We start from the raw sequence: 25,119 nt of genomic DNA, 5'->3' as shown, positions 1-25,119 counted from the left end.
AATAATAATATCTACTTTATTTATTCGCTATAAAATTTATTTACTCGCTTCTCTATTAATAAGTTATTATTACTATTTAATTTAAATAAGGCCTTTATAAGATAATATATTATCGCTATACTATATAGCACTTTATATATACTTAATTACTTAAATTACTATTTAAAATACTCTTTTTATAAAGAAGTTACTATCTTCGCGAGAGATATTAATCTAATTAATAATAAGATTTAACTACTTAATTATTAAAAGTCTAATTTATATCGCTTATATATTAAAATATATTTAATCTATATTCTTATTATATTATATTATCTTTAATATTCTTATATAGCTTAAAGCTAATAAATTTCTATTAGATATAAATTATTTATTTTAAGAGTTTTTCTAGAATTAAACTATATAGTAAATTACTATCTATCTATTACTAAATCTTAAAATTTAACTAATTATTATTTAAAACTTATTTATATATATAATTTTTATAAGATATTTAATAAGATAATATTAGTTATTATAGTTTAACTAAGAATTAATAAGAGTATAATATATACTTATAATAGAATAATCGAGATTATTATATTAGAAGAGTCTTAAATAAACGATATTTCCATCTATTTTTTACTTCTTATTCTTATTTCTCTCGTTATAAAAAGAGGTTTTTTAGACTTTTTCTACTTATCTACGTCTTATTTTTTTAATATTTTTTTATACTTAAACTCTAAATCTTCTATTTTATATAAAGGGAGTTTTCCTAAGGCTAAGCTATATAGTGAATTACTATCTATATATTACTAGGCCTTAGAACCCAGCTAATTATTATTTAGAACTTATTTATGCGTGTAGTTTTCGTAGGACATTTAGCGAGACAGCACTAGCCGCCATAAAACATCGTCGAACCTTCACGAAGACAGGGTTTAAACGTGTAACGCGGCCGCCCTTCACCTCTCGGAAAGCATCCATAGCACGAGGCTGATGCTGATGTCGGCTGGTATGGCACACACTATACGTCCATATGGCAATGGCACAGCCTTGTCCCGTGCAAGGCATCTTTTTGAAAGGAAGGCGCACGGTGCAGAAAATCTAGATGATAAATGAGCCAACAGCAGCTCTGTCTTACATAGTACCCCCATTAGCTTGGCTAGTATCTCTACTCACACTGGTTATCCGAACATGGACGACAACACCAGATCTCCGCTGACGAAGAGCCCTACGATCAACATACCACCAGAACCTTCCACTGTCAATTACGAAGCCCAGGATAAGAAGGATGACTCTGAATACCAAGTTCTCTAGAGTCAAACGATGGACAAAGGGAAACATAGGAATTCTTCCACTTATACGATATTGAAGTTTTACTCTTGTGTTGGGCGGAGAGTAGTGACGATTTGGCGGTGAAAGAGGAAGTATCTAGACTCAAGGGCACTTTTGAAACCCGCTTCAATTATTCGCCACAGTAAGACTGGGGGTTATTGGGTCGCATGATATGCCCCTGTTTCAGGGCCAGGTCGGTACCCCTGCAAGGCGTAGAAGACAGGTGTCCAGTACGAGCTATATAGCCACCTGTTTCGCACCTGTCAATAGCTCTTCATTCGATTTTGTCTCTTTCAGAACTATTATATATTTTTTATTCTACCCACCCATACCTATATATAGCTAGCTATTATTTCACTCTAGCTCTATACTATAGACATATATCGAGCGGAAACCGCAGGTGCAGGTCAACACCATAGTAGCTGCTTTCATCGGCGCTCACGATGGACCAACCACCTTGCTCATAGTATACTATGCCGGTCATGGTAAACCTGGCAGCTACTATGGCAGTCTGGTATTACACGGGTAAGTTCAACCTAGCTATCCTACTGCTTGGTTGCTAATAGCCCCAGGCAAACTTCGGAGAATGATCAACGGCAGCGCTTAGACTTGCTCGTGTGGAATAAGACCGAGCAGCTTTTGGACGATGCTGACGCAGACGTCTTAGAGATCTTTGACTGGTAATCTCCTCTTGCTCGTGGAGGGGACGCTGCTGACATTTCATCGAAGCTGCTACGCAGGGAACTTGGGTCTCACCAGAGGGCAACCCAGGTCAGTCGGATTAGCCAAGCTTTCACGAGTATAACTTCCGGCTGATAAGATCTAGATTGTTCGAATACCTGGCAGCGACCAAAGAGATGGCCACGACACAAGTTCCTGGTGAAGACTCATTTACGTCAGCCCTTATATACGCACTAGAAGCTTTGGTCGAGGAGAAAGGCATGTCCACAACGGTGGAACTCCTCAGAAAGATTAAGTCCCATGCGCCCAACTTCCCTAGTGATCAGATTCCCGTGCTCTCCGATCGAAGAGACGATGCCCAAGCTGGTCGCATCATGCTTCATCCACTCCACAGAAATCAAGAAGATGGCTCACGAACCGCTATATCATCGGAAGAAACTTCCAATCTAGATGCTCTCAAACGCCACACCGTGACTTTGCATTCTGATTTCGCCAAAAAACCTCCATCTACAGACATTGAGATTCTCGGCCGCCATTTGAATCAAATTTTTGAGAGGTCCACCCTTGGTGTAAATCGAGTGCGGTGGGGGGGTATGAAACGATCAGCGGCTGCCCGTGCTGTTGGAAGCTTTCAGGCTGGTTTGCAACGATCTCGTCGCGCGAGCATGAAACAGTGGCCGATTTTTGCTACGAGTACGATAGTCCTGAAGACCTTGCAATAGTATACTATGGTGGACACGCATATGAAACGGCACCAAGCTGCGTTGGATCTGGCCACTGCTGAATCGTGGTTAGCTGGGAAGAGTTCCGAGCTGCTGACGCCATCTTCGTCAGGTCGGGACTCACCGCAGGCGCTGGAGCTTGCAGCAACAGGGAGCGTGGGCGTCAACCCTCCGGTTGTCAGCGCCATATCATTCCCAAATTCATCGAGCTCAAATGAGGAGAGCGACGACGGCCACATCTTAGTCCGCAGAGTCCGAAACAAGAAGCAGAAGTCCGATACGGATGGAGAAGAGGCTTCCCGAACGACACATAGACTTTCCGTCGGAAGTCATTGCTTTACCGTTGGCAGCCCAGCAGAGACACTCGTCAAGCTTTCAGCGCCTTCTAGTGTTGACAAAATAGGATTGGCGCCTGGATGTTTGTGTAGAAGACAATCAACGCAAGCTGTTTTAGGGTTCCACAGTTCCGATACGCGCTGCAAGAGACGAAAGGACACATTTTCGTAATATTGATGGAATGCTTGTGGAGAGGCGCTCATGTTGCTGTTTGAAGGTTTTCTTTCGTAGGTTTAGCGGGCATCTTGCGGGTCTGTGACGACGTCGTACTCATTCCTTCTCATCTCGAGTCGAGCATTCTCCTCTACATTTGCCGTTGGCCTGATCAGGCCGGTTTTTGTGCAGGGCTCATTTGTACCTAATTCATTCAAGTTTTCATCGGCGTCCACTTCCCACGGGTAGAATTTTCTCATAATGTAACTTGGAGTTAGGATTCCCGCATGGTCATTTGATCTGTGCTACCAAGGACTAGAAATGAAGTCGACGGATGATGACTTTCAGGACTAATCTCATGACATGGGGCATCACAGTATAGCAACTCCCGACTGGCACCATGATGCCACTTTCGCCATTGTTACGACGAATTAGGGTACTTTGAAGTTCAATGGTGTTTCTGGATGTACTTGATGCTTGATCATGTACATAGACAGAAACAGCGGGAGGGGCTGCACCAACTTATCTTCGGACAGTCCCCCTCCGACAGTCCCCCGTCCACACTAATGTGGCTATCGGCTATACCCGCAGCCACCCGGCTTGGCATAGGCCTTGGCATAGTGGATATCTGACTGGTGGGTGCATTGTCGATATTTCTTTCATTCCACGGTATAAATATTTAAATAGAACGTTATATCTTAACGAGTGAGGGATATCTTATAGTGTAGATTTTTAGCGATGACTTTTATTATAATTTTAGAAAGGCTATAAGTTCTAACGCTATAACTAGTCACTGCAGCAAATCCTTACATACAAGACCAGTCCTTAAGACGTAGGATTACAGCATCCTTACTAGAAAAGACCTCGCCACTGATAGAGGCACGCTTGTAGATAGCTGGGAAGGTAGCGAAAACACGCCTCTTCTTGTCTGCAACCGTCGTAGTATACTCGATAATATTTATAATATGCGGATAGGCGAAATAGAAGTTGGGTTTGAATAGGATACGGGGGTATGGGAGAAAGGTGGGCATTCACCTACTTATAAGGCCTGTCGACACCGATCTTCTTACCGATGCTAGCGGTCTAATTATAGTGATTTTTTAGAAAGATAATAATAAATAGTACACCAACACTCTTACATGTATTAGCGAATTTTGATATATACGGCTAATATTACGGCTTAGCAATGGTCACATACAATATAGGCCCTTATTCTACTACTATTGCACTGCCTCCGACCTATTTATAACGTACTCTAAGCATCACATCATCGCTCTAAAGAATCACTTCAAAATTAATAAAGTGGGAGGAATTCATCTGAACTTGAAGTCTCTTATAATCGGATGCACAGGGCTGGCGTAACCCCTCACCAAAATTAGATGGGGCCGAAAGCTTAACGTGTAGATCGTGCGCGGGAGGCTTTTTTAGTTTGACGGGGGACTGTCGGAGGGGGACTGTCCGAAGATAAGTTGGGGCTGCACTCTCAATTGGACTTCAATATGGTCAGCAAGTAGCAGAATGCTAGTCTCAAGAGCTTCAGATAGTGCTCTCGTCATTGGAATGAGGGACTTTCTTTCTCCACACCTGATCATAGAGACCAATTGTTGTTCCTTCGATTTAGAGGTGTAGAAATGTGATATTGTCAGACGTGCCAAGATCGCTAAGCCCCTTTAGGTTAGTCCGCTGACTTCGCAGCCTTCGGGTGACACCTAAAATCCGAGACTTCAGTAATTCGTTCTTTCACAACAGTAAAATAAAAATATTGAGAATCCAAACTATAGAATGTAGAATAAGATCTCTAGGGTTTCAAGAATCTTTTAAGTTGGAGTTATATTGATAATTGGGTGAGTTTCCGGGAGAATATCCCCTCACCCCCAGATTTATCGGATTTAAGACCGTGCATTATCAAGTAGCGGGCATTACCGGGTATATACTAGTAATCCAAAGGGGCTTAGCGATCTTGGCACGTCTGAGGGACTGAGGCAAGAACTACCTCCGGGCCCAATATTATTAACAGACTGTACACTGATTGACAAAGAATACTTCAGCACTTACGACTGCGAGAAGAAATTTACTGATGTGCATTTCAAGTCTTGAAAAGCGGCCCTGAGGGATATGGGCTATATAAGCTATGGGAGCCCTGTACTCTGGCCCTGCCGAGGGGTAAGAGTGGTACACGTTGCTTTAACGCTTAGTCTGAAAGTTGTGTCTCAAATACAGTGATCTTGTGGTCATGCTTCAATGTATGCTGGTTTCTATCATGCCTTATCTCTTCCTGTTCCTTTACTTAGCCTTGATGCTTCTGTTGCTGCGGAACCCATGCATTGGCATCGGAACCCCGCTTGATGTCCTTCCTAGCGGTCTATCTAGACAGCTAGTCCTGCCGGCGAGGGTCGAAAGGAGAGATCTCTGGCCGAAATCCTGTTAACGGAATGTCACTTATCCCAGTACCATCAGCTTACCTATCAGCGAGGGGACCAATGCTAGTATCCTGGTGGCGTGACACGTATGTATCCGTTCCCTAAATCCGTCTAGGAAAAGCTTCCTGGAATATCTGCGCGCACAGCGCATCTCTCACACAACCTGCCCTCACCAATGCCCCACGTCCGAGCATTCCTCATAACCGCCGAGTCAAGGACGGCTCTGTTATCGCACAAGGTGCAATGGTCGAATTACCTGTCGCAGATGAGGAGGTCGAGGTCAACAATGCCGCTCAGACTGGAGCCGAGCGCCTGTACCACCTCTGCAAAAAGTAAGACTAAAAGCCAGTTAGCGCGAGGTACGGTCACGAGCGGATTGTTCGAGAGAGGCTTGCCTTTGTCTATACCACTTGTATAAGGCATCAATCCCGGTATCCACTTGATCACCGGCTCTATAGTCACGGCTCCTGTAGTCGGGATGTTTAAACGTTGGCACAAGCGGAGTCCGAGAGCCTGTTCTGATACGGAAGGCTTCATTCTGACGAGCACGTGGCGAGAGTGGTTGCCGGGCCCCCATACACAGCGGAACATAATCGGAACGGCGGTCTCGCTCGATGGACCAGCTAGGACGGTCTCCTCGCCAAGATATGTAGAGGTAGGACGAGCAGGGCCGATGAACGCGGAAGGAATCTTTGGTATGTCGACGTGGTTGGCGGCCACACCCATGACAAAGTGGTGGAGATCGCCAAGATCTGGAAGTGCATGCTGTCCGGAGCTGAATGCTGTGCTAGAAGATACCATCATTGGTTGGATGGAGGAAAACGACTGGGGTAAGATTTTAGGGACGTTGGGTAGGTGAATGTGCAAAAGGTATAGATATTTGCGTGAAAGAGGTGGTAGGAGCAAGAACCGTGTTAGGGCCGAATCACGCGGCGAAAATGGCCACAAGATGCTCGGAGTCACAACCAAGCAAGACATTCCAGCAAGTTCCGACATTCTCCTTGATACTCTACAGCACTTACACATTGGACTGAGTCTCTATCCAACCTATCTAGAAGGGCATTTTTCCCTATATTTGGGAACGAGTATTCATGAGAGGAAGGGAGAGGTGCGACAAATCAAGCAAGCGTGCCGCACCTAGCAGGAATATCATTGCACCAATCTTCATAAATCACATCCACGCTTCCTTGATCTCATTTTCAGCAGGTAATAACACAAGACGCAGGATCATGACTCCATCTCCGAGTGTTACCGCCAAGAGGCATACACTCCCTGCAGGACGTAAGTCTGCGAAGGGAGGTGTTTGTTCTTGCCGGAATCTAACATCCGCGACAGATGCTATGAACACTGCGAGGCACCAGACCGAGGCTACCTCGAGCGAATCTCATGAGGACTTAGACTCCTCATCTCACCTTCCCAGCAACCAAACACCACAAGCCTCAGGTTCTGTGGTGCCGCCGAGTGGTCATACTCCAGCCAGAAGATTCCATCCGGATCACCCTGGCTTTCTACATGTAGGCCAGCGTCGTTCTGACTGGACAGACGTCTGGCTGTCAACGCCGCCTAGGGGCCCTTCGTTCCAGCAAGTATTTCGCGACCATAAACTCGCGCATGTCTCGGAAGAGGGACTGGAAATTGACTGGCTCGATGGATTCAATGCCAACAATTATCCAGGAACCACTACCGCTGAGCAAAAAGAGGCACGGCGTCTACACCTGAATGATATCCCATGTGCCAATCGCGTCAAGACTACACCAAATCAATCACGTGCATCGGCAGATCCAAATCCGCTGAGGGAAAGCGCGAAGTCTTCGTATGATGGGCACGGGTCGATGGATAGAGCGCCAACGAGCTCGCAAGTTCCTATTCAGACTTTATTGGTTGTTTCTGCAAACAACCGATCAGATTATGTCTCAATTTACGTCTGTCTTAAGGCGGGTTGGACTATCTCAGACCTCTTCGAGTCACTGCTCGACTATTGCAAAAGTCGAGGTCAGCCAGCCGAAAATGCGCCTACAATAGAAGCTAGGCTTCTTTGGAACAATGAAGCGCAGCTCTTGAGGAAGACAAACCAGAGGATATGGTTATCTTCTGGGAGGCTTTACGAAGAGCTTGGTAACAAAAAAGGAGTTAGTTCCTGGCGAATGGGTGCGAGATCGAGATGATACTTCGTGTGGAAGAGGCTACATAGATCGGCACTGACTTCTCGTGCCGGTAAAGGAGGGTGGTACTACGCGAGAAGGCCAATTGCTGCATCAATGGCCAATCATCATGCTTGACCTTCTCCGTGTGCTACGAGGTCGGTTGATTGACATGTATTCCAACCAGCATGCATGCATCAAAACTAGGGGATGCATAGAATTGTAATCTTGCTTCCTCATTCGAAGTCTTGTTCTTGAATGAGTGCTCAACGCAGTAACAACAACGCTTTCATGTATGGTTCTCCGTTAAAGTCAACTCGATCAGGCCATTTCAAAGGATCTTGTAAGATCTTACAACGACAACAAGCAGGAAGGGTGGAATCAATCTGGCGGCTTTCTCCAGTTTATGTTGCACGGAGGGCTATCTAAAGTCAGCAAGGCCCATCGAGTCAGAAATTACAAGTCCTCACTCCAAAAATCTCTTCATTGTCCACCACTGCTAAAGCTCCATCCAAGTGTTGCAAGACCTTACGTTACTACACAAAATACTCGCGTCGATTCACTTTATCCGTTGACTAGAATACCTGTTTGTCCCAAGCCATTTCATGCCCAAACATCCAATCCTGTCCCTAGCATTCGCCCCTCCAGTCTCTTCGCCTCCATCCTTCTACTCCCCAACAAGTGGCCTTGACGTCGTAACCGACCGCAACAGACACTCACGCAGCAACAGCAACAGGATTCACAACCTCTTGAACCTCAAAGACCCTAGGCCCGCACTCACGAAAGCAGGGAAGCCAAAAGCCCATCAACAATCGCTCCACAAGGACGAGACCGGCCACTTTTATATTATACATAGCGCAGTTACTCCTCCATGGCTTGCAACCCCTGAAGTCCAAACAAGCAGCCACGAAGAAAGCGTTATTGGCAGCTCTGCAATGGGTGGCAGGCTTGACGGTGCCAGAGACCATCCTAAAGTTCGAAAGAGATCTAGCAGCTGAACGGCTGCAGAGAAGAAGCATCAGAAGCAGGAACCGCTTCGAGAGGGGACAAAAGCGTAAGAAAGAACGAAGCGCCAGAGGGACGGATGAGGACGACTTGCTAGCCGACGTCCAAGCTCATTACCAAAGAGGAATCCAAGTCGATCAAGGTACGACTCCCGGGGTATCGTTGCTCGGTAGAGTACTCGTACCTAGAGAAATCTCCATGCTCATAACGTCCCCGCCACAGGTTTCAAAGCGCCTAGACATCAGCGATCTATCAGGGGCCTTCCACATCGCCGCGACGGACGTCTCGAACGACAGACTGGGATTGCTTAACGCCCAAATTCGCCTTCTTTTCGACATCAAAGCACGTCTGGGGCGCCTTTGAAAGGAAACTGCGCTTTTCGTCGCCGGTCAACCTGCAAATGACACCACCAGACACTGTCGGCTTCGTCTGGCGCGGATGGTGAGGATGAGAAGGAAGATGATTCTGATACGGGGAATGAGAACGGCGATGATGATGAAGAGCAAGAGGAAGAGAACCAATGAGACGAGAAGGACGGGTAGGACTGGGAGGAGATGATGGAATAAGGGAGATTCAAATGCTCTCGTTGTTCTATGTATGACACAAGCACTTCAAGCAATCCAACGACTCCGAGCCAAAGCCCGAATCTCCAGCAACAAAACTGTAAAGACTAATTTCGAAATAATACCGGAGGTCGCCGCCTCATCTGCGCGCGTGCTGAAGCCCGTGAATCTCGCAGCAATGGGTATCGTAAACTCCTTCGAATGCAATGCTTCAACCGGGAAACCCTGCGATCCAACCGAACGCGCTGAATGCTTCTCGCTTTACAATGCCTATCCAAGCCGCCGTCTGCGTACACTGAATGCATCTTTGCTGGCCTGTCCCAATTTCCACCAGCCACTGTTCCCTTTTCCTTTCCCTTTTCCTTTTCCTTTTTCTTTCCTTTCCCCTTCCCCTTGCTCGTCCCCTTTCTCTTTTCTCCCTTTTTCCTTTCCCTTCTCTGTACCCATTTACTCCTTGTTCCATTTACCCTCTTTTCTCCCCGAGACTTCTTTCATCAGGGACTGAAATCGAATAGTGGAGTGTCTGCGTTCGGCTTCTGACGTACTAGTACAAGATTCTCCTTATTTCAAAACCTAAGATATCTTCCCCCAATCCTAGATCTTTTTGCACAGCCCAACCTCAATTGACCTCTTTCCATTACGCCAGGAACCGATACTTCGAGAAGCCTTTTGCAGTGCAAAACCTCCTGCATGCGGCTTTGATGGTACAACAATGCTTTTTGTTTCCAAAACCAGGGGCGTTCTCCTCCAGTCTTGACATCTTGCTGTTTTGAAGGTGCAGCAATCCTCCTCGGCTGCAAGATCAGTCGCGTACTTCTCCGCTCCTGACATCCTGTTGTTCCTCCTCTTGCTCCTCGTCATGTAAACTCTCGATCCATGACAGCAATCACCCTAGCGCTTCGATCCATTCATCTTTGGTACTGAGAAGCCATGACTCCCGCCTGCCGACCATCCATTCATGCTTCTGCGTACTCCTAGAGTCTTTCTTGGCGCCACCTCTGTCTGTAGTCGCGCAATGCTCGTGGTGTGAAACGTCCTGGAGGGCACAATATCGGTGTGCCGGGGTGCTACCTCGCTGTCTTCCACCCTGCTTATCATTTTGGGGGGCGATTGGTGTTCACATTGATTTTCTGCTGCTTCCACGAGCTCTTCAATGTGCGGTGGTGAGCTAGACAGGAAGACATAGGGTTTCTTCCTTAGAGGCTCTTCTTCGTGGATGAGAGGGCGCGGTCGATTTGTATTCGAGAGGGGTTGCAGTCGGTGAGTTGCTAATGCTTCAGGTAACGGTAAGTTGGGTGTCCTTGACGTTGGGCCCAAACGGCCGACCAAGACCTGATTCGTAGTGGCTGTGGGACCTGTGACTGTCACGTTACCAGAAGTATGATTGCGGCCTGCAACTAAGTTTCCCAGTGTTCCTTCCGCGAGTTGATCGGATGGTGTGCTTCTCCCGTGCTTTCCCGCCTTCATTCCAAAGAAGCTCATCAGATTGCCTTGACCTCCCCCTTGTGCGAAGCTAGATTTGCTGTTCAATTTCGCTTCTTCCTTGCGTACTTTCGATGGCTTTGCACCTCGATTTGGCATAGTGTCCATCTTCTTATGTTCGTCGACATGTTGTAATTGCGTCGCTGCTGAGATGAAGCCCGTGTTATAAGAAAAGGTTGAGCTACTCTGCATTGTGGTTGTACTGCCAATATGTCCCGCCACAGGTGGGTTCGCGCAGGCTGTCATCCCTTCAACAACACTGCGTTCGCTGTCCTGCATCCTCCTTCGCTTGTATGGATGCTCGGAGGATTCGTTGGAGTCCCATTTGCTCCGTCTAGCGCCGGTCGCCTTGACCTCTTCTTCCCCAGTGAGAGGCCATAGATTATCGTGCACGCTTTTTAGTGTCTCACAAGCCTCAGAGATTTGGGCTTGAGTTGGACTGTCCCTTCTTAGTATTCGCGCAATGTCATTGACAGTGCTGCTGTTTATTGTTGGGCCCTGGCTAACCAGGAGATTGGTCACCGGCTTGGTTGAAAGGAACGGTGACATGGCCGTTTCTTCCCTTTGAGAGTTCTTCATTGGACAGCTGATGTAGAGCAAAGCTTGGGCTCGGGTCATTGCAACGTACAATAGCCTCCGTTCCTCGTCCGTATCTTCTGCTCTTGAATGCGGTATGCAACCCTCGTACGCGGATGGCACGAAGACCACGGGCCACTCTAGGCCTTTCGCAGCGTGTATAGTGGAGATGGTGACCTGTGACTGCAGTGCTCCTTTCCCTTCCGTGTCTTCCTCCTCTTTCTGAAGCTCCGATGCGAGCGCAACGTTGGCTAGAAACTTGGCCAATGCTTCTTCTGCTGCATTACCTCGCTGTTGTTCCAAGCCTTCAATGTTGGGGAGGTCATCGTCTTCTTTCCACTCGTTTGCATCGCAGACCGTAAATTCGGATGCTTGCGCAGTAAGCTCTTCGACATTCGCCCAACGAGCTTCAGAATCATCCGGATGGCTCTTTTGCAGGTAATTTTGGAAGTCGAGCTTCTCGATTATGTACCCCAAAATGGTCTTAGGCGAGTCAGGATTACTCGTATCCAAGATCTTGTTTCTGGAGGTCAGGATGAGGTTGACAAAGGAGCCCAGTCCTTGCTTCGCTGCTTTAGACAAGTTTGTCCTGGTAGTGTTTTGTGTAGAATTTCGAAGCAGTGTCCAAAGGGCCAATTTTCGGGTCTCCGCCTCTTCTAGCAGCGCTTTCACGGTCGTTGCACCTAAGCCACGTGCAGGTGTGTTGATGATGCGAGAAATGGCATCGTTGTTGTTCGGCTGACTGACCACCCTTAAGTAGTCGAGGAGAATCTTGACTTCTAGACGATCGAAGAACTTCTTGCCTCCTACCATACGATAGGGTATTCCAGCTCTGCCCATGGCTGATTCGACCTGGCGTGATAATGAAGCAGTGCGAAGAAGTACAGCGAAGTCCGAGTATGCGAGAAGACGACCAGTCAGTCCAGCCATCCTTTGTAATTCGAAGACGATCCACAAAGCCTCAATCTCAGCGGTTGGTAGTCTTCGCAGCACGGGCATAGTGCCGGGGCAGTGCGTGGGCAGTAGAGATTTGGCAGGTCGCGACGTGTCTTGCTGTATTACTTCGTCCGCTGCCAAAAGTACCGCGCCTGAAGATCTATAGTTGTCTTTGAGGTGGATGGTAATCATACCAGGGTATTGCTGTTGCATTCTTTCCAGGTTCTTGATCTCTGCAGACCTCCATCCATATATGCTCTGATCTGGATCACCGACTGTAGTGACCCTCTTGTTCTTTGCAGCAAACAGCCTCATCAAGTCGAATTGAACCACATTTGTATCTTGAAATTCGTCGATCAACACCACCTCTACATTCGAAACGCATGTAGGATTTTGGCGGAGGAGGTCAACGCAGCTCAACAAGAGATCATCGTAATCAAGTAGATTGGATTTGGCCAGTTGACTCTGATATTCCTCGAATACAATTGAAAACTCCTGCTGTTCCACATTCTTCTTCTGTGGCAGCTGTTGGGCCAGTTCCCCTTTCTGCTTTCCAACTTGCTGGTCTGGTCCATGTAGACCCTTGGATTTGCAGCTCGAGATTCGTGACTGGGCCTTCTTAGCATCAATCTTGAGCCCTAAGCGTTTGATGATCCTCTTGATGATGGCTGTGCTGTCCGAGCTATCGGCAATGCCGAATCCCTTGTGAAGGCCAATGAGATGGCCGTAGGTGACAAGATATCGGCGGCATACCGAGTGGAATGTACCCAGGACTAATCGCTTCGCGGTGTCACTACCAAGAAGTTTGGCGATTCTCTCCTTCATTTCTCGCGAACTCTTCACAGTGAATGTGAGACAAATGATGTCCCATGGTTTGTATCGGTGGTGTTGAAGGAGGTAAGCCACCCGTGATGTGAGTGTCTTTGTTTTGCCGCTTCCCGGCGGAGCCAGGATTTGTAAGACATTAGATGGCGAGGTAACTGCATCTTGTTGTGGTTCATTGAGTCCTTGGAGAATAGGATCCATGGCTAATGGGTCATGGTCGATGTGAAAGACGAAGTGGTGTTAATTGTTGATTGACGCGAACGAAGGTGGGGGTCGAATTTAGCGCGGAAAGCGCACCTGGGCACGTGCCTCTAGCCAAGAGCCAAGCTACGGCGGACGAGGGCTGACACTACGACAAAACCAAAACCAATTTTTTTCTTTAATTTTTTTTTTCTTCCCGCGACTTTGAGAAAATATTTGAAGAGATTTATTAGGGAGTTTCAGGCCACTTTTTTTTTGCTGTGGTTTTTTCAGGTTTTCAGACTTTCAGCAGTGGTTTTTTCAGGAGGCCTGAACACCTGAAGACCCCACATATAAAAAATAAGGCCATTTCTGTGGTTTTATGATAGATTTGCCACATATAGCCCTAGCCCTAGCTTCCGAGAATGCTCCGTAGTTTTCTCCGCATATAGTCATAGAGTATTCTACTTAACACCACTATTAGCCATTATGCAAATCACTGAAAGTCTGAAAACCTGAAAGTACCACGCGGAAAAAAAGTGGCCTGAAACTCCCTATTAAAGAATTATTTTAAAGAAATATTTTAGAGGATTTTTTATAGAGTATATAAGGGGGATTAAAGAGATTATTCGAGGGTATACTTTCGGAGATACTCGAGAAGAGTATTTTAGAGAGCACTTAGAGGGTTACTCGAGGGGTTTCTTAAAGATTTACTCGAGAAATCACTCGAGAAAATATTCGAAGTGCGAAAAAAGAATTCGCGGGAAGTTCCGCGGAAAGTCCCGTAAATTTAAATTTTTTTTTTTTTTTTTTTTTTTGCGAAGAACTTCATAAAATATCCGTCGTAAGTACCCGGAAGAGTACCCGGGAGAGTACCCCGGAGAGTACCCCGGAGAGTACCTCGAAGAATACCCGGAAGAATACCCCGGAGAGTACCCCGGAGAGTAACCCGGAGAGTAGCCCCTAAAGAATGCCTCAAAAAGTACCTCTCGAAGAGTTGAGAATATTCTAAAAAGAATATTTTGAAGAGAGTTACTAGAAATCGCGAAGAAAAAAACGAAAAGAGAATTCTTTTTTGGTTTTTTATGAATTGCAAATTAAATAAGAATGCTTGGCAAAGCTGATTCAGCTCCGCCTCCGACTTTTTGTTAGCGTCATTCATAGAAAATTGTAGAGAACGTACTTGTCACTCTTGCAATAGCCACTGTCGTCTGCTATTTTAGTTGGATATTCGTGATATCGAAGCTAGTGGGTATATACGCTTTTCCTTATATTTTGCCTCTGACTTAGGCGTGTAATAGCCATATCGCCAGCCCTTACTCCGGACGCGATGTTATCATTTAGAAAGGATCCCTCTGTACGCCAGCGTGCCCAACTCTTGCTCGAATTCTATTAGCGACCTGAAGTCGTAGTTGCGGATATCTATTTTAGTGTATCGACGGCGTATCGATGGGAGCGGAACCTTGCTATCTATGGTGACACCGTAATCTCTCGTAATAGGTATATTTATACATAAGGGCGATGCCGCAGCCTCTCACCTGCCTTAAGACGTGGATACGGCGTCATTTTGAGACCTTTCGACACGTCTTTCAGAACGATTTTGAAGGATTTCTGAAGCATGCAATCGATGTTAGTGGCTGTGATAGATTTGCGATAGAGTATTTTAAGCAGAGCACTGTAGGCTACATATTTGACGGCGAAATTAAAACATTTAAACGAGATTTGAAGTATTTGATTATGGAGATAACAGAGTAGTTATAATGAAATACTACGTAATATCAATCAAAATCCTCCATCTTCTCTATAACGCTCTCCAAAAATATGGAGTGAGCTGGTACAAGAGTGGCAAGTACGTTCTCTACAATTTTCTATGAATGGCGCTAACAAAAAGTCGGAGGCGGAGCTGAATCAGCTTTGCCAAGCATTCTTATTTAATTTGCAATTCATAATTGTCGTAGTGTCAGCCGTCGTCCGCCGTACAAGCTCACCGAGGAGCCTAAAATCGAGCTGAGGTCAAGAGAAGAGATCTTGGAATTGGGAAAAAGCCATGACAATGAAGTGAAGACGAGATAGAAGAATGGAGGCGCAATCATGACACATCGAAAGGTTGCTTGGTTATCCAGCAGACAGCTCAAAGATCATGCAGACCTCTTCAGGACGACCATGCAGGTGACCGGATGTCCACGTTTGGATTCCTTTTTGGCGACGTGGTCATCGTCAAAACACCACCATTGACCATCAATCTTCATCCAAGATGTCCAATGGCCACCGGAGAAGCTAGATATTCGTCAGCCTACTTCAGGAAACAAGGGTAGGCTGGGCTCACTCTATGCCCCTGTGTTTGATGGTACCGATGGCCTCGTACTGAACGTCTTCTACCCCATCCTTCATCGTCACACCCTCCGAAAGTGGTAGACTGACGGTGTCCGGATTCCGCGTGAAGGTGGCCTCCATCTGGTTCTCACTTCCATGGACCACTACACGATTGAGGTTGACCAAGACGTAAGGGCTCAAATCTTTGAGCTGCATCCACTTCGAGGCTCTGCTTGTTTCACCACAGCCATTGCAGTGAACGTCGACACTGTCTGGAATAGAGTACGCATCCAGGCATTCTGTGATGCATACCCTGCTTTCGCGATCAGGCAAGTTTTTGGTGCTAGGCATACTTGTGGTGAAGGCAAACTTCTTCTCAACACAGGAGTCCCAAGCATGGCCACAGGACCGGCACTGGATCTTGCTCAAAGTTAGCGCAGCCGTTGAACAAAGCGAGAATATTTACTTACCTTTGTGATGGCCTCGAGGCCGAAGAGCTCTTGTACCAGAGAGGGGGCCTCGAAGTTTTCGGTTCGCCCGTCCACTTCTTCGATGTCGAGATGATCAAGGAGCTTCTCGAAGTACTCCATACATTCTTGTTGATCTTCTCCATCGTATCGCTCGCCTTTGTCGTTCGCCAAAAGGACTCCACATGCCTGCCTAAACACGTATGAAGACGGTGCCTCTGCCAATGGGTCCGGGTCCAGCATCTCGTTGAGCAGGACTCCGAGGTAAGCGCCCAAGCAACTAATCACACTGTTAGAGGGGCAGAGTGGCAATGGAACATTGTACTCACATCTTCGACTTGTTCCTCTCGAGGAGTACCCTCAGTTTCCCCTTCGCCTTTGATTTATATTTATTTTTATTGTCACCGCCCTGCCAGTTCGCTGCATTGAGAGCAACATACTCCGCTATTTCCGGTATTACTTGGTTGGCCAAACCCCGATAGTGGTCGGCCATCCTAGGAATGTTGGCGATTGCCTGCAACACGGAGTTGATGTAGCAGGCCATTGCTCCGTTATATATGCCCCGAGGTTCCGCTCCTCTAGCTTCTGAATCTTCTTTCTTGGCATTTGGGTTAGCATACCCAACAACAGAGGGTTTGGCATCCTTACGAGACTCAGTGTTCTTGTCCTTGTTCGATGAGGTTTTCTTGCCCTCCTTGGCAAGTGTCCGGTTCGCTGACGATGTGTGATCGGAAATACCAGCGGAAGGTGACTTCTTCCCCGAGTTTTGATGTGTTGTTTCGGTCTTTGAGTTATCGACCGAGTTCCCCGCCTTGCGTGCATGGCTCTGAAGCTTCTGAGTCTGGTTTCTTCGTACCTTGGCCACTGGAGTTGACTCTGGCTCGGCGATCTCCTTGACGGATGGCTCTGCCTTCCCCCGGGCATGTTCTTTGCCATGCGTTGCGCTTCCGTCACCTTCCCTAAGCTTCTTGTGCGTGTTGCCCTCCTCGAATGTTGTGTCCTTCTTCCTCTTCAATGACTTCTCAGTCCCCTCTGTGGAAGCATTATGGCCCTTGTGGCTCACTGGTGGGATCTGACGGGAGACCTTGACGGACTGCTTCTCCAACCCGTTTTCTATAAGCTCCCCATCAGACTTGGGCAATGGAGCTGCTTTAGCGACCTGCTCTGCCGAGGGAGACTCATAATCGAACCCCGTCTGTATTCTCGTCCTAGAGATCCCCTTGCGACTTGCGGTTGTCTCTTTGGGACCAATGCCCCTTTGCGGTGTGGCTCCCGATGTGGGCAACTTCCCTAGTTCTTCGTTCCGGGACGTCTTGATGACAGCGGTGTTCTTCGCAACGGGACCTTTCCCATCCTTCTTGTGCGACTTTGGCGGTGTTGGTGATTTTGGTTTCTTCACCGCCGGTGTTGCCTTAGTGGGGGCAGTTTGCACAACACGTCGCGTCTGGACGGCAGTCGGTGGGACTACGGTTCTTACAATCTCTGTCGTATGAACAGCACGCTTTATAAAAGTTAGCCATAGATAACCCACGGTGCAGACAGTACTTACACCAGCACTTGCTTTGACTTTTGAGTCCTTGGGGTAAAGAGAGTCGAAGAAGTTCGCAGTTGAGGCTGCTTCGGCTGATGACGGTGCTTCTGGCATTGCCTGTCCAGCCTTTGAACTTTGTGCAAGCACGGGATTCGATGACAGGGGGGCATTCGATGACGGATGGGCATTCAGTTTCTGCTTCTTAGTAGCGCTCTCGTTCAAGTTATTCTCAGCACCTCTCTTTCTTCCCAAAGTTGAATGGACATCTAGCTCCATTGCGTCATTTCTCCGAGCTTTCTGCTGCGTCACCGACTTGGTCTTTAGGATCGTGCTTGGGCGTGATTCTGGTGCCTGTCTGGCGGTACCCTGGTAACGTTGCCCAGGAGCCCGAGGTACCCAAGTACTAGTGTTGGCCTTCTTAGGCGCCGGAGCGTCGTCGTGGCCATTGGCTTTACGCTTCGATGAAGAACCGTCTATAGGGTCATTGTAGACAGCCATCTACCAGATGTTATTCGACGAGACAGTTAGACTTAATCGGTGAAAGAAATGATTACCTTGCTCTGATTGGTTTTTTTATTTATACTCTCCGTCGTGTGGCCCTTCGCGAATTTGACGGAGGGTGGGACAGCCGGAGTGTTAGGGACGTCCAGAGCCGGCGAGGTGGTGTTGATCTTGTGACCGTTAGCATATTTCAGGTAATGGTTATTTGGTTCAACTACATACTTCAAGACTAACACTTCCAGGATTCTCCGCTCGGATCCGCCTCGCCTCCGCGGATGCGTGGGCTAATGCAAGTTGTTCTGCAACCCTGGCTTTCGTTTCCGCCATTCTTCGGTACTCGCTTCGGCTATACATGTTGAGCGGTGCTGGATCAAGCAAGACACGTTCAGGTGTTGAAAGAAGATATGTGTAATGAGAGAGTCTGCGAAGTTAGTCTGGCAAGGCTGGATGGCGGTAGACAGAGTAAGTCTTGTGACGAACTTGTGACAGGATGGGGAAAAGGAAGACGGTTGTGGGTTGTTGTCGACGATGACTTAATGTAAAGTCTGTCGATGTTGTGTAGATGTCGTGAGGAAGAGGAAGACTTGGTGAGGAAGTATCGAGTGGAGTAGGAGTTGACGGAAGTATCGAGAGCTAGGAGCAGTACACGTTCGGTGTGTTGTGCAAAGGCAGGTAGGTGCAGTGATCTTCCAGTGTGTGAAAGAATGCTGACAATACTTTGCAGTGAGGGGGGGGGGGTTTTTTGGGGAAGGGGGGGGGGGGGGGAAAAAGGAGAAGAGGGCACGGCTGTGTCTACGAAATTGAGGAGGTTGGAAATTCCCTTAGCGCCCGCATTTGTGGTGTTGAGTCTACGGCTGTGTTGACAGAAAGTTCGCTGTCGTCATGATAGCGATCCGTTGCGCCGCATTCACTGGTCCCCATGCTTCTTGTTTGTCTGGCTGCTTGGGCTCTTTGTTGGTCAACGTTTGATTTGTGCTCAAAATGCTCTTATCATAAAGAGCTATCATGACTTTTTCCAAGGACCGCCACGGTGCGTAGAGTCCTTGATACTCTAGTAGATCACCACATCCGTCATATCACCAACGTCAGCGTCTACAATGGCTAGAATACGCCGTTCGAACCACAGCATCGAGCACCAAAGCACCAAGGGCCATAGCACGGAAAGCGAAACAATCAAAACCCTACGGCTCCAGCTACGCGAAGCCCGCGAGAGTGATCTCGCCGACTTCCACGAAATGCTCAGCAGCGGCGACGTAATGCGATACTGGGCTTGGCCCACCCATACCTCCATCGACCAGACAAAATCGTACCTCAACGACATGATCGCATCGGCTACAAACGGAGATATGGAATTCGCCATCGTGCTCCCTGCTCCTATGCCTGTCGACCGTTTTTCCACCGCTGTCAGTAAAGACAAAGTCATAGGCACAGCAGGAATCTGGGACGAAGCAACAGGTGAAATTGAACTCATGCTCCACCGCGATTCTTGGGGCCAGGGTTACATGAGCGAAGTATTGACGACGCTCATACCTATATTCTGGCAAAAGGGGTTGCAAAAAGTCATTGCGGATGTGGATCCGAGGAACAAGGGTAGTATTAAATTGCTGAATAGGTTTGGCTTCGTGGAAACGCGTAGGGAGAAGAATACTTTCGAGACTGATATTGGGTGGTGCGATAGTGTTTTTTTGGAGTTGTGGAGACCGAGGAGGGTTTGAAAGCTCCTCGAGACAGATGGTGAGAATGTTGCGGTTGACGAGAAAGGCTCAGGAGAAACATCGCCTGGAAATCGGCTAGCTCGGAGCAAGGCTTTCATGCGAGAGTTGACCGTTGACCACATGACATACCAATAGACTTCACGAGCAGACAACGAAGATCCTTGAGAAGAACCAACAGGTAGAGTAATTTGCTTTCCTTTCAACATCCGCTCCCCCAATTTCTCGGTGATGTTTAGATGTGGCGGCTATGATTAGACGCTACACGCGCTAATTGAGGTGATCAAAGTCTGAAGGCCTTGTCACTTGTCACTTCCTTTCATATTCTCTAAATACACATACCCCTCCTTGAACATAGATGAATGAGCCCGAGTCAATGCCAACGAACATCCTCAGAGCCGATCTTTATCTATCAGTAGCCGAGCGGTTAGTATCATGATGGCAACATTTTCCAGTCTTCCACACGAGCTTCTTGTTGAGATATGGCGCCATGTACTGCAGCCAAAAGACATCAAGAGCTTTGACTCTGACGTGAAAGCAAATCCATGTTCCGTCCAGCCCATTCCTACCGGAGCGTCGCGCGCTGAAGCCCAAGTTCTCAACTTTTGATAACGGGGTCCGAGTGTCGAACATATCCGCAGCAGGCTTGCTCAAAGGTATCACGACAAGTCCTCGGGTTGCGCTCTACGTGGAGGAGTTTGCCATCACTAGCTGGCGTGACCGTTGGGAGAATGAAGAAAAGGCAGTCAACACACCCATGGCATTCGATCCACAAGCTGAGGAGGAGGGGCGTCGCTACCGCCACACACCTTACGCGGAAGAAGACTTGAAACTTTTGGAACGAGCGGCGAAGAGGGTTGAACCCGTTGTCGGCGACGTCGAGTCTCTTGTCGAGGGAATCAAAAGGTGGAAGTGAAGATCCTATCATTGCGCTGTCCGTGATGAATTCTGATTCCCGTTCATGCTGTCGTACGAGTCGCCAGACCTGTCTAAAGAGTTCTCCGCTCCTGAGACATGTCTCACGACTCAGTCAATCCCTCCCGAAGGGGTAATGCTGACTCCGAAATCATCAAGCCTACTCCTGCTCCTCACCAACCTCAAATCTCTTACGCTTGAGACTAGATTGCACGAAAAGCCTTCCCAACCATCACTTCCCAACTCCCCATCGCAGTACAAAGACCCCCCTAACCCCGACCCTCCTACCAATCTTAAAATCCACTCGAACTCCCCCTTTAGCAGCAGTAGGAAGGCGCCACATCCAGCCCAACGCCGGGTACAGTAGACGACCCTAGCAGAGGCGTAGGCGCGCAGCGTTCGTAGGCACACGGACGCACGCGACGGTTCGACGAAAGCGACGGTGGTGAGGAGGGGTGTCGGGACCGAGGACTATGTCTGGTCCTTGCCGGTCTCCGTAAGATTAAACCATTTCCGACATTCGGAAGGACTCACTCGGTCGGTCGGTCGGTGGTTTTGGTTTGGGCTGAAAGTGGATACGGTAGGCAACTGCGACGATTGAGTAAGGCGAGTGAGGGGAACGCTGACGGGGCGAGGCGAGGATCGTAAATGTGGGACTTGTTGATCCGTGGTGATGGACGCGATGCGGAGGAGATGGTTGGGTTCGGCAAGGCTCGGTACCGGATTTGTGGTTTTCGGGCTTGGACTAGGGGGAGAGAGAGGCTTACGCGTTGTCGACGGAGGGGCCCTGGCTGAGGCTTTGCGGCAGGTAAGGTGGGCTAAGCGAAATGCTGTCTTTGCGCTGGGTCCCTGAAAGAAGGAAGGGGTCCTGACGAGATTGTAGAAGGGTTGATCTTTGAATGGGGTTGATACTCGTACACGGGACAAGGTGCATGTTGAGACAAAGAAAAGAGCGTCTGGAAATATAATATGAAGTTTCATTAATAAATACCATATACACATCTCATCCGTGCTCATGGCATCAAGCCACTGTGAATATCCCAACAATCTGGTGCAATTATACGCCTCATATTACCATGCCCGATATCGTAAAGAACGCCGGACCGGTCGATGCCGGACATCCGAAACCCCTTGCAGCAGAACGGTGGGCCGACGGATATCATGTATACAAAGCAAGTCAAACCGAATGGCAGTGGCAGATGGTAAGTATCCAGAACGCCGTCGCTGTGCAGCAAGTAACGCCGACTCCATGCTCGAAGTACTTCAATCCCAAGCGAGTATTTCACGTGGCTAGTGCGCTTCGTGTTGCATATGCAGGAACGGAATCCCACAGGAACGTCCTGCGCGGTCAGATCCATGGACTGGCGTAATCTCCATGTTCAATATCGAGCTGAAAGCTGGAGAGGTTGCCGTAGATTCAGTGATCTTCTCTTGGTGGTCGATCTCGTCCAGTATCGTCCCCACCATTCTCTCCTCTCGCCTCTCTCCAGGCCTGAGCTCCACTCCTCCTTGCTGCCTGCTCGGGAACCTTGATCTCTTCGCCGCCTCCATTTCGACCCGTTGGTAACATCTTGCCGATTTCCGCGGCAAGTGCTTGTACGACAAATCCCCGCAGCTCCCTCTCTTCTCTTTCGTCTTCAATGAGGAGTCGCTTCCGCTCGTCTTTAAGCATGGTCTCCCGTCGCATCCGTTTGATTTCGTTGGTGATGAACATGAGGACTTCCTCGGGACATCTATTGCGCTCTACTCCGTGACTTGCGGCGTTGCGCACGTAGCGACGAGTCACGTCTGTAGCCCCGTCGATGGAGAAGGCAATGCAGTAAGACATCTTCTTGCCCCAGCCTGATGACCGCAATCAGCCTTGGCTCGACCAATTGCACAACGGAAGACGACTCACCTTCTGAGTACAGCCGAGGGTTATCCCAAGCTTCCTCGCAAGCATCGACATGGATCCATCGCCTCTGCTGCTCCGAGTACACCTCTGTCCATACATGGTCTTCAGCATTCCACACCCACCTCACTCGACCTCCGACAGCACGGCAGAGCATGCTGAAGCAGTTGGCCCATTCCCCGCACCGCCCTCTTCTTGATTGCAGCAGCGCCCACACATCACCATATCGAGGAAACCTTTCCAGCGCATTGCAGTCGGTACTCGAACAGCGATATGACTCCACCTTGGCGGCGCCCCGGGCAGCTTCGTCAGGCGTGGGAGGGGCGAACCCATTCGCAAGTGTAGGTGATCCGCAGACGGTACATGGAGGGTTGTTGACGAATTGGAAGAAGCTGCGCTTGAACCACCTGAAATGAACAGGTCAGATCGTGCACTGGTAGAGGGAATGGAGTGACCTTACTTTAAAAGAGCTCGGATAACGCAGTCTTGGTACCCCCATTGCGGCTTTGCGTTAGGACCAGTGCTGGCTGCTTCAGCTTGCAGCAATTGACTCTCGTCTTCTGCTTCGCTATAGATTCGATCTAAGGGTATGACCGCCAATGCCTCGTCCAGCAGGCCTGGGTTTTCGTACTTAGTAGGGTTGACTGAGAGTGTGATGAGTAGGTTGCGGAACTTCAGTGAAGCTGGGTCCTGGGGTGGCGAGGCCATCTTGGGGAGATTTCGTAATGATGGATACGATGGTGGAATATGCGGGCTATCTGAGGGACGTCGGGGCGCATGCTGTGAGGGCGGTCGTGATGATGTAGAGGCTTGTCTTCCAGGTCCTGGTGAGCCAGCCCGTGATCGCGATTGTGCAGTGAGAGTATTCAACCGCTGTGTCCTCAGAAGTTGTTCGAATTGGTGGGTTAGATCTTTCGCATTGAAGGCTCTTTGTGGTTGAGGTTGAGGTTGCGGTTGCGATTGTGGTTGGGATCTTTGCGATCTTCGTGGAGGAGGTGGGGGTGGTGGAAGCCTGCGTGGAGGGCCATTCGAGTCACCCATGATGCTTCAAGCTCGGTGACTCGGTGATATTGTTCCCCTTCCTCAAGTATGCGTATGGGGGAAGAAAGTTGAGGTTGTTTTGGAGAAGAATTGGATGTGTAATGAGGGCTTGTTTGAGAGCCTTGCCTGCCTGCCGCAGTCGAGCTGCACTGCCGGCCGATCTCGCCACAAAATTTGCGACGCTTCTCTCCCTCTCTCTCTCTCTTTCCTTCAATTAAGCACGAGGTCGCTGGGTAGACAAGTTGATGGACGAAGTGAAAAGGTGTTCAGTAAGATGTATGGACGAGAGGAGAAGGTCGCCTCTGAGAGGAGGACGACGACTCTTGACAGAGTGAGTAAGGTAAGTCCTTTGACGCTTTGAAATTTGACCCTTGCCGTCACGGGGAAGAGAGGACGCGTGGATCCTGACTTGCGTAAGCTTCTATCTACCCAATCAAATCTTCGATTATGACGATGAGTAAGCTGAGGCTCTTGGCATTAGGCGCCAAGGCGCTTTATTGCTTTTACTCTAAAGTACCTTGTAAGTTTCCAACTACTCTATCTCTGAGCTTGAATTCACAGTAGTACCTACAGGTCTTATTGTGGAATCTGCATGCTCGTCGGGGTGGCTTTGCTGTCCGGCAGCTTTTTAGCCAATAAATGTCAATGGCCCTTCTTCAAACAAAGTCACAATTCCAACTTTCTCGCTGCCTTGTTGTTGTCCTGGAATCTGGATTCCAATCCGTCGCCCAGAGTCTGGATCCGGCACAGAGTAGGAAAAGGCCAACGGTCCAGATGGCATGATATCTTCTTTTTCCTTGTTCCTCGGCGTCGCGACTCTCGTCTGAATCAGAGGGTCTGCGCAAGTCGGAGAGGCGACAACTAGAGTACGCAATTGAGGAACCCGCATGTACGGGCTTATATCGGTCTAGCGTAGAAGACAAGCATACGCGTTCTCAACATTGGACGCTTCTTGTCATCTCCATCGCATCCAAGGACAGTACCAAGTGACTAGTTGACGCTGGGCTTTATCAATTTTAGTACCCTCGTACCAATCGAGTTGAAGCACTATGGCACCGAGGATGCCCAGCTACCTTTACCTTTACAAGACAAGTAGGGTTTGACTTTGTTTTTGATCTGCTCAGCAAGAAAGTCTCTATCGCATATGAGTTCTTGGGACATTGAAGGTCGCAGAAGCAGGACATAAGGCATTCGATCAAATGCATCGCCTGTGTTACCTGCTCGTGAATCTTTTGATTACGAATGATAGCAGAAAGTTGCGTGATATTTGTCGACGCTAGATGATTAGGTACTCGTAACATGAGACAGCGTGACCTCCGACTTGCTTGCATACATTGTCGTGATCTTGACATCAAACAACGAGCCCAATCTGTTCTTGATGGGAACAAGTCAGAGAAAAGATGACAACGAGTTT

General features: G+C 48.3%; 8 protein-coding genes across 8 annotated transcripts; 4 read left to right on the top strand and 4 right to left on the bottom strand.

The window, feature by feature from the left end:
* Positions 1–1,173: 1,173 nt before the first annotated feature.
* On the top strand, positions 1,174–3,224 carry HO133_008345 (uncharacterized protein; the record flags this gene model as incomplete). The annotated part of the gene is made up of 4 exons (XM_037299212.1): positions 1,174–1,287; positions 1,691–1,839; positions 2,141–2,688; positions 2,830–3,224. The coding sequence occupies 4 exons, from the start codon at positions 1,174–1,176 to the stop codon at positions 3,222–3,224; spliced, it is 1,206 nt and encodes a 401-aa protein (XP_037155213.1).
* Positions 3,225–5,878: 2,654 nt separating this feature from the next.
* On the bottom strand, positions 5,879–6,427 carry HO133_008344 (uncharacterized protein; the record flags this gene model as incomplete). Its single annotated transcript, XM_037299211.1, has 1 exon — positions 5,879–6,427. One exon carries the CDS (start codon positions 6,425–6,427, stop codon positions 5,879–5,881), a length of 549 nt encoding a protein of 182 aa, XP_037155212.1.
* A 428-nt stretch (positions 6,428–6,855) lies between these two features.
* On the top strand, positions 6,856–9,135 carry HO133_008343 (uncharacterized protein; the record flags this gene model as incomplete). Its single annotated transcript, XM_037299210.1, has 3 exons — positions 6,856–6,907; positions 6,962–7,755; positions 8,629–9,135. The coding sequence occupies 3 exons, from the start codon at positions 6,856–6,858 to the stop codon at positions 9,133–9,135; spliced, it is 1,353 nt and encodes a 450-aa protein (XP_037155211.1).
* Positions 9,136–10,226: 1,091 nt separating this feature from the next.
* Positions 10,227–13,355, bottom strand: HO133_008342 (uncharacterized protein; the record flags this gene model as incomplete). Its single annotated transcript, XM_037299209.1, has 1 exon — positions 10,227–13,355. The coding sequence occupies one exon, from the start codon at positions 13,353–13,355 to the stop codon at positions 10,227–10,229; it is 3,129 nt and encodes a 1,042-aa protein (XP_037155210.1).
* A 2,117-nt stretch (positions 13,356–15,472) lies between these two features.
* Positions 15,473–18,500, bottom strand: HO133_008341 (uncharacterized protein; the record flags this gene model as incomplete). The annotated part of the gene is made up of 7 exons (XM_037299208.1): positions 15,473–15,611; positions 15,661–16,067; positions 16,118–16,394; positions 16,444–17,615; positions 17,664–18,143; positions 18,200–18,316; positions 18,369–18,500. The coding sequence occupies 7 exons, from the start codon at positions 18,498–18,500 to the stop codon at positions 15,473–15,475; spliced, it is 2,724 nt and encodes a 907-aa protein (XP_037155209.1).
* A 743-nt stretch (positions 18,501–19,243) lies between these two features.
* On the top strand, positions 19,244–20,774 carry HO133_008340 (uncharacterized protein; the record flags this gene model as incomplete). The annotated part of the gene is made up of 2 exons (XM_037299207.1): positions 19,244–19,815; positions 20,417–20,774. The coding sequence occupies 2 exons, from the start codon at positions 19,244–19,246 to the stop codon at positions 20,772–20,774; spliced, it is 930 nt and encodes a 309-aa protein (XP_037155208.1).
* A 1,075-nt stretch (positions 20,775–21,849) lies between these two features.
* On the top strand, positions 21,850–22,143 carry HO133_008339 (uncharacterized protein; the record flags this gene model as incomplete). The annotated part of the gene is given in 2 exon segments (XM_037299206.1): positions 21,850–21,975; positions 21,988–22,143. The coding sequence occupies 2 exon segments, from the start codon at positions 21,850–21,852 to the stop codon at positions 22,141–22,143; spliced, it is 282 nt and encodes a 93-aa protein (XP_037155207.1).
* A 47-nt stretch (positions 22,144–22,190) lies between these two features.
* HO133_008338 (uncharacterized protein) lies at positions 22,191–23,372 on the bottom strand (the record flags this gene model as incomplete). The annotated part of the gene is made up of 3 exons (XM_037299205.1): positions 22,191–22,615; positions 22,671–23,071; positions 23,125–23,372. 3 exons carry the CDS (start codon positions 23,370–23,372, stop codon positions 22,191–22,193), a joined length of 1,074 nt encoding a protein of 357 aa, XP_037155206.1.
* Between the last annotated feature and the right edge of the window lie 1,747 nt (positions 23,373–25,119).

This window comes from Letharia lupina (assembly GCF_014066315.1).
Source record: "Letharia lupina isolate WasteWater1 chromosome Unknown contig_5, whole genome shotgun sequence".
In the NCBI taxonomy this organism is placed as follows: Eukaryota; Fungi; Ascomycota; class Lecanoromycetes; order Lecanorales; family Parmeliaceae; genus Letharia; species Letharia lupina.
This window is presented reverse-complemented; position numbering and strand designations above follow the sequence as displayed.